The 7,955-nt window shown below is 43.0% G+C and overlaps 1 protein-coding gene across 2 annotated transcripts in view; it reads right to left on the reverse strand.

Moving 5' to 3' along the window:
- Positions 1-7,955, reverse strand: part of STK4 (serine/threonine kinase 4) — a 46,561-nt gene that overhangs the window by 38,343 nt on the left and 263 nt on the right. For both annotated transcript variants that reach the window (XM_080406028.1, XM_080406027.1), the window contains exons 2-7: positions 5,569-5,649; positions 4,561-4,689; positions 2,506-2,620; positions 1,817-1,981; positions 1,246-1,413; positions 533-670 (exon numbers count right to left, since the gene is read on the reverse strand). In XM_080406028.1, the coding sequence (XP_080262154.1) occupies positions 533-670; positions 1,246-1,413; positions 1,817-1,981; positions 2,506-2,620; positions 4,561-4,689; positions 5,569-5,649 (796 nt within the window). The remainder of the gene's footprint in view (positions 1-532; positions 671-1,245; positions 1,414-1,816; positions 1,982-2,505; positions 2,621-4,560; positions 4,690-5,568; positions 5,650-7,955) is intronic.

The following is a 7,955-nucleotide window of genomic DNA, read 5'->3' on the forward strand; positions in this document are numbered from 1 at the left end:
CACTCCTGTTTGGCACAGGAGGAAGATCTCCCACCCTCCAGACACGATCGTGCCCCAAAGGCACTACTGCTCTCAGACCTTGGGCTCATTCCCCTCTCACAGCTCCGCTTGCCTCTTGCTGAGCACCAATTACACAGATCACCACCATGCCTAGACCATTCTGAGCAACCACTTTCATTTAGCCTCTGCTTTTTAGTGTTTTAAGAGGCAGTTTCCTGGCAGTGCTGGTGAAAATTTGAAAGTAAAAAACCAAACCAAATCAACAAAACCCCCAAAGTCCTTCAAAAGCAAAGCAAACAAAAAAAAACACACACCCAGAGAAGACAAAGAGAGGAAGTTGAAGTTAGACTGGTTTTTAGAAAAGAACAGAAAAGATGAAGTTGAGCGTAAAAATTTTAAAATGAGATATTAAAAAGTAAAATCTGTAGCGAGCAGGAGCAGCAAGAAATGAAACCAACATCAAAAGACACGTAGCACTGCCTACCCTAGCAAGCCTTCTCTAGAGCTTATGTTCTTGTAAGAAAAGGCAGACCTGCAGAAGCTGTGTTGCAGTGGCACGCTGCTCCGGGCTCTTAACAAGACACTGTTTTACAAAGTCCATAAAATTGTCTGACCAGAGCTCTGGTTTCCGGAATGTTGGAGGGGGATTGGTAGGAATCATAAAAATTGCCTGAAAACAGAAAAGTATTCCAGATCTCCAAACAAAATACAAAGCTTTCCAACAGTACAACATAAATACACTCAAACATATACTGGTACTAAAGAATGAGTGATATTTTAAGACTGCTGCTTCTGAAGATTTTGTGCCAATATTACAAATAAATTTGCTCAGAGGGATCAAGTAGCAAGAAATCAGACTTTCCTCAACAGGTGCCTGCACTTCTGAACTATTATGTGCCCCAAAATGTGTGAATCTGCCATTTTTAACACTTAAACATTTCTGCTCGCATTAAAAAAACCAAAACCCACCACAAACCACTTTGGATAATACAACTGAAAATATGTTTCTTCACACCCAATACAGAGAGCTTCAGCTATGACTTCACAGAACAGGACTTTCATACCCATGCTGATTCTCCTTCTCAAGACCTATTTTTCATTTAATCAACAGTACAAATAACTGACAGAAAACAAATCATCTACTCTAAATTAAAAACAAGATGGCACGTTGATATGTTATTCAGCCAGCTATAATAGCAAATCCTTTCCGCAGAGCAATAAATTTTGAAAGGCCAGAGTCCTTACCCTCATCGGATGAATATCTGCATACGGTGGCTTGCCTTCAGCCATTTCTATTGCAGTGATTCCCAGAGACCAGATGTCTGCAACACAATTATACCCAATTTCTTGAATCACTTCTGGAGCCATCCAAAATGGGGTTCCTATAACTGTGTTCCGCTTTGCCATGGTGTCCTAAAAAGAACACGATAAAAATCCAGACAATGGCAACTGTATTAGCCACAAACATCTGCTAATGAATTATCACCCCAATTATTTTCCGCTTGCATGCATGCACATTATTAGACTCAGCAAGACTGGGATATGGAGGACTGTAAAAAGGAATTGAAATGTGCTTACAGAATTTACACATATCTTGAAGAAAACAGCAAGTGCTATTGCAAACCAATACTTAGATGTAACAGCTTACAAAGAGGAAACTCTGCTCTAATCTGTTGATGGCTTAGCATCTCATTGTTGATGTAAAGTTCTAAAAAACAGTTTAGAGCAATTTTTTTAAAGTCTCCACAAGCACATCATACTCGCACACAGGTTAAAGATAAACTGAATTGTACACAACCATCTTGGTTTTACTTACTGTAAGTTGTCCTGCCACTCCAAAATCTGCAAGTTTAGCATGTCCCTCTGTATTTAGCAATATATTTCCAGCTTTGATGTCCCTGTGTATCTTCCTCATAAAATGCAGGTACTCTAGTCCTTTCAGTGTCGATTGCACTATAGTAGCAATTTCCTCCTCAGTGAGCTAAAGAAAAGAAGAGTTACAGCTGCTGAAACTTAACACTATCGTGTTTCAGTTGTGTTTTCCTGAGATTCATTAATTGGCATTTAATTGCCTTCATTAAAGATTGCCATGCTAATGGGAAATTAGTCAGCTACCTACAGCATTATGTAGAATTAGATTACAACCAGCATATGTATACGCAGGTACCATATTTCACACACTATAACCCTCTCTCAACTACTAATTCTTATCCCGCAATAACCACAGTAAGGCAAAGTAGACTGGTATTCAGAATCGGTCTGAGTTTTCAGGAAAACCAACAAACTGAAGTCTGCGCCACTGATTACATTATCTAGATAACCAAAACTCGATCAATGTGATCAGCTTTCATTTCCAGAGGCACAAAGGGACTGCATCTCAAGTTATGGCCAGTGATTGCATCAGGCATTGAACACAGTGAGAATTACACCCAAACAACTCAGCATCCTTACGCTGCTGGACACGCGTATTTTCCTATTCATACATTCAAATGAGAAAGAACGTACAGTTTTATTTCGTAATCGAATAATATCAGACACAGATCCAGCGCCGCAGTATTCCATGACTATCCACAGGTCTGTGTTCTTAAAATAGCTGCCGTAGTATTTCACCACATGAGGACTGTGAGATGTGAAAAAAAGCAGAAGAAAACAAAGGGTCAAATACCAGTAACCAGTGTAACTGAATAAGCACAATACACTGCAGAGTCCCTAAGTATGTTTTAGAAATTCAGAGTTGAAGTGCGACTGAAACCCTGATCAAAAGTATTCCAAAACAGTCTGAACTTGCACAGGGCTACTGCAGTTCTGCCAAGCCTCTTCCCCACAGCAGTGCTCATCTGACCCACCAATAAGTCAGTTCAGGGAGCTAAACCGTCTAAAAATCTGTCCTACAGAAATAAGGAGAGATTAGCTTTCAGTCTGGTTTAGCTCCCTGAACTGGATTACAAGGTCAGTGCTGTGGCAAGCAACAAGGCAGGACAAGGGAATGAGAAACAAACCAGTGCAGCCTGTGGTAAAGCTCCTGCAGAGCACTTGCAACCACATGGAAACATTAAATAAGGTCCAAAGTTTGCTGAAAAACAGCTATCATGTTCATCAAGAGGAATGTTCCCCCACTACCACATACACCCACTTGTTTCTACAATTTAACCCACAATGTATTTTAGGAACCCAGGACAACCTTGGATTGTCTCTCAATCCTGAGACAAATCTCAATTGTCTCTCAGCTACCTGGCTGCCCCAAAAAACAAACGACCTAGTAAAGTGTATTGGTCAGCATAACCATCTGTCCTCTGGAGAAGGTAAAGCAGAAAACGAACCGAAAGACTGTCCCCTGATTTTACAGGAACAGAGCTAAGGAACAGCAGTGTACTTCATCTATCCTCTGCTGCATGTTTTCTAATGAAAAACTATAAAAATAGTAAGCCAGTCACACCACGCTGTGTCCCTTAATGCTTGCACAAAACCCACGATGCTCCAGTGATTCACTCCCTCTGCTGTTCATAACCGTGAGGTCTCATTTTAGGCTTTACAATGTTAATATTTAATTTCTTTTAAGAGACACCTAGAAATGCTTTCCAAGTTACACAATAAGATTTTTCACAAAGAAATTATTTTCAAGTTACATTTTGTTGTCTGCTACCAGTCACCTCCATTTAAAGATAGCGAGTGCGAAGTGCAGTAGAGTGAGTGACTGGGACCATAGTTTTATATTGCTAATGTAATTTATTTTAAATGGTTTTCTATGCCTGAAATCCATCAAAGTGGTGTTTCTTAAGGGTAGATTCATAACAGCAGAAAAAAATTAGTCTATTTTAAACTTTCAGCCTAGACCACACTTTGACAGGAGGTCTTCCACACCCATGAGCTCTTCATTAGCCAAGTTATTACAACACCTCTTCCCATAAGAAACATGCAGAGGCAACCCAGAGAGCCAACCATCAGCCCACAGAGCTGCCAGCAAGTTATTCTGAGGATGCCCAGATCAGCAGATAGCCTTGCACCGCACTAGAACCTGCACAGGCAGAACAACTCTGCCACCCAAGCAGATGACAGCATGTAGGTTATGCACATGCAAGAGCAGTCATGCGTTAGTGGCTCTCATCCACAGGCCCCTTAAAACCAAACAAAACCCCTCTTGAACAATTTTCTATGTCCATACCAAAACCTGTTTAGAAGTCATTGCCCCTTCAGCCATGGGAACTGCTGTTGTAGCACACAATCAAGTTACCACTGTTCAACAAGTGACGGCGCGTGGGGAGAGCTGCAGTCACTGCTCGCACGCTTGGCTCTTCGCTGGCAGCAAGTGCAAGGTTATTCAACTTAGCTTAATGCTCTCTTGTTGCAAGCTACATTTTTGTTGTCTTACCTTTGCTTGGATTAAGACTACTCAAATGGTCAGTTAACATGAGTCAGCTGATATGAGGTAACTTGATCGTACAAGTCCAGCCTTTTAAAAAACATTTAAGGCAACATCATGGCTTTTATTTGATTAAATGCCAGATCATAGACAATACTTTTCTTTGCATACCAATAATGAGTTTTGCAGTATACATTTACCTGTCACATTGCTGCATTATGGATATTTCCTTTATAATCTCTTGCAGGTCAGATTCCACAGGAACTTGTTTAATTGCAACAACTTGACCCGTTTCTTTATGAATGGCTTTGAACACACTGCCATAGGAACTATGAAACAAAATATTAAACAAACACTGAATACAGTAACATTTTAAAAATGCAAACATTATGGTTTTGCTTTTTGCAAGTGCAGCCACCAGGTAAAAAACTAACTATCCTACTACTAACAATGTTTTGTATTTTAGTGTAAACAATCAGCCCACTAAGTTCTAAACGCTATAATACTACAAATAAGTCACAGCACACCAAGACTGTCAGAGGAGAGCTCTGGAAATTACGGGCATCAATACACTGCCCGTAGCTTTGGAATGGCCTTTTACACAAATCCAACAAATACAATTCTCCCTTCTTCCAGCACACAGTACCAGGTGAGCATCAGCAAGAACTACAGCTCTTGTTAGAGGGGTTTTGCCTGTTCTTGTCAGATATTATCTGTCTTTATTTCCAGCTTTTTTACTTACAGCAGCCAGGCAGATTTACAACTCAGCTTTTTCAAATGAACTACTTAAGAAAGCAAACACGTCACTCACTGAGCATTCCCACACTGCTCTGCCTTACCAAGTGGCACAATGCATTAGTAGTTCATTTCCACCATGCAGACCTTCTGCAAGATGAACTACCATGGACAAACTAACAAAACCTCTCGAGTTCCCAAACAGCCCTATCAATTCCAGACTGGCATTTTTCAACAACGTTTGTTGAAAACCCCTACTGCTGAGCCGTGAGCTACTGTTTGACTTATCATACTCTTGGGAAATAAATTCTTTATTCTGTTACTAACCAAACACCATCACTATGTCAATACATACCTTTGCAGTAACAGGATCATAACAAAAGTGAAAAATCAGAGACCACTGAGCATATAGCCATTACTTAGATCTGGTCTTAGAGAAACATACATTGGGCACAGTGGAAAAGAACACATACCCTTCTCCAAGCTTCTCTAACACATCAAATACTTCCTCAGGTTGCTTGGTTAAACTGTCTTCATCTAACTTCTTCAGCTGCCTGTGTATGTAACAATAGAGAAATGATTACATTTAACACTTCATCGCAGTTTGGGCTTTGTTGAAACAGAAGAATAAATAGCACCATTTAAACGTACACAAGGCTTAGCATGAGGTAAGTATATTTCACCTGACCAGGAAACTGAACATTATTAGTATCTGATAGCAAAGGTAACTACAGAGAATAGAATTTGACCAGGCACACAAATCTACACTTTCTCTTGGTGGAAACTCATCTCAGCAGCTATACACTGGTGGTCAAATTCCAACGCAGCACTGCAGTCTTGCAGCTATTGAACACATCTGCTAAAGTTCAGTATCTTGAATGGAAGGATAGGCACTAAGGCCAGGCAAAAGGGAACAGCATCTTCCCTGATGCCTTAGCATATGTGTGGAATATGTTCGTTCAGAAGGAGGAGGCAATAACGATCTCACCTGTACATTTTTAATATCAGAAGATCAGATTTCAACTCTGTGGGCCTGGACATATACTAGGAAAATTCTGTTGAGGGGGTGGCAGGAGGATATGGGATGCATGGGGGAAAAAGGAAACTGATACCAGACTCTTTCAGGATCTTAACGCTGTTTGGTCCACTCCTCTTAAATGCATTGCTACCAACAGCTGAAACACTTTCTAGGGAAATGTGATGCACTGTGATCCTTCACCTGGCCCCTCTCACCCCAAGTACAACTTTCAGGGAGATTCTGTACACAAAGCAACAAGATGATCAACCACATTTCTTTCAGTCCACCTCTACCACACTGGAGATCTGTTCGAAACCTCTTGAAACAGCTAAGGATGACATAAAAAAAAAAGTTCTGAAAACAAAGTATTTACTGTCAAAAAACCAGTATCCAATAGGCCATAAATAAGTGCTCTTTCATTTTCACAAAAACAAAATAAAAACCTGAAACAAAAAAAACAACAGAAAAACACCCAAACAAAAACCCTCCAACGCCCCAAACCAGCTCATACAAGGTTTTCAAACACAGAAACGTATTGGTCTCCGAGTTTTCAGAGCTTACTGGTCTTGCAGCGAGCGGTGTTTAAAGTGAAACACGTGGGGTCACCTGCAACTGCAAATTACTGCTGAAAGCTCTTCCTGCTGCTGCTAAAGATCACGACTCCAGCCACAGGCATATTAATTTCTATACTAAATAATTTATTTCCCAAATTTCTTCAGAAACAGAGTGAGATCAAACGCATTGATCCCTGGCTATTACGTTTATGTACAAAAGCCATACAGGAGGAGCAGCTCACACATGGAGTACATACAATGGCTTCCTGAAGCAAAGGAAATGTTATAAAGACGACTCAGGAAGTGGTGAAATACTGAAAGTAGTCACTAGCTTCCCTGCAAAGATAAGCACTGGCCAACAGAATGTTGCTTGTCCTCGTAAAAAAGTGGAGGGAGGAAGGTGTGGGAAGAGGAGAAAAGGGGGAAAAAATATATGTATCGGTAACCGCACAAGCTGCCATTTCCAAGCAGCCCAAGAAGTGGTGATGCGAGAGGTAGATGCTTCTTGCTTAAGTTGACACCTAAAGTCTCTATATAAAAAAAGTCATTTCATACCCCCAAACACAGTAACTAGACAACTACTGTGCTTGCATCATACTGGCCTGCTCCTGCTGTCAGAACCTCTCCCTCGGTACCGCACACGGGCGTACCGGCCATACTCTCACCCAGGCTGTCACTCAGATCCAACCTGAATCGCCTTCCAGTTAAACACGGCCGTAAGCAATTACAGAATAAAGCCAGACTCGCTTATTTTAATGGAACAGACATCGCTGTTTTGTTTAACAAAAAAAAAAAAGGCCGAGTCACTGAAGGGCAGAGCCAGCGGCTTCCTTTGCTCGCTGCCGCAGCGCTCCCCGGGACCGGCTGCGGGAAGCTGATAGCGCCCACGGCCCCGCACCGCGGTCCCAGCGCCGCCCACGCCCGGGACGACGCCGGCACCGGGACCACTCACTCAACCGGGCCCAGCAGGCAGGCGGCAGCGCCCGGGCACGGCACCGGGAGGCTGCAAACCTGCGCGGCACTCGCCCTGAGAGAGAGGGGAGGGTGCGTTACCGGGGGCTCTGAAGCAGCACGGGCCAGCACAGCCCCGTTAACCGGCGTGAACCCCCGCAGCGACCGATGCTTCAGTTTAAGCGGTTTCCCCGCCAGCGGGGCTCGGCGCTGCCGCAGTGCGGGGCCTACCGGTGCTGCCCGGTCCGCCCCGGCGCGAAGTGGCAGCCGCCCGCAGCCCCGACGCTCCTCCAGCCACCGCCCGCCCGCCCGGGCCGACGCGCGCCGGGAGCGCCCC

The sequence above is a fragment of the Falco punctatus genome (genome assembly GCF_963210335.1).
Source record: "Falco punctatus genome assembly, chromosome: 10".
NCBI lineage: Eukaryota > Metazoa > Chordata > Aves > Falconiformes > Falconidae > Falco > Falco punctatus.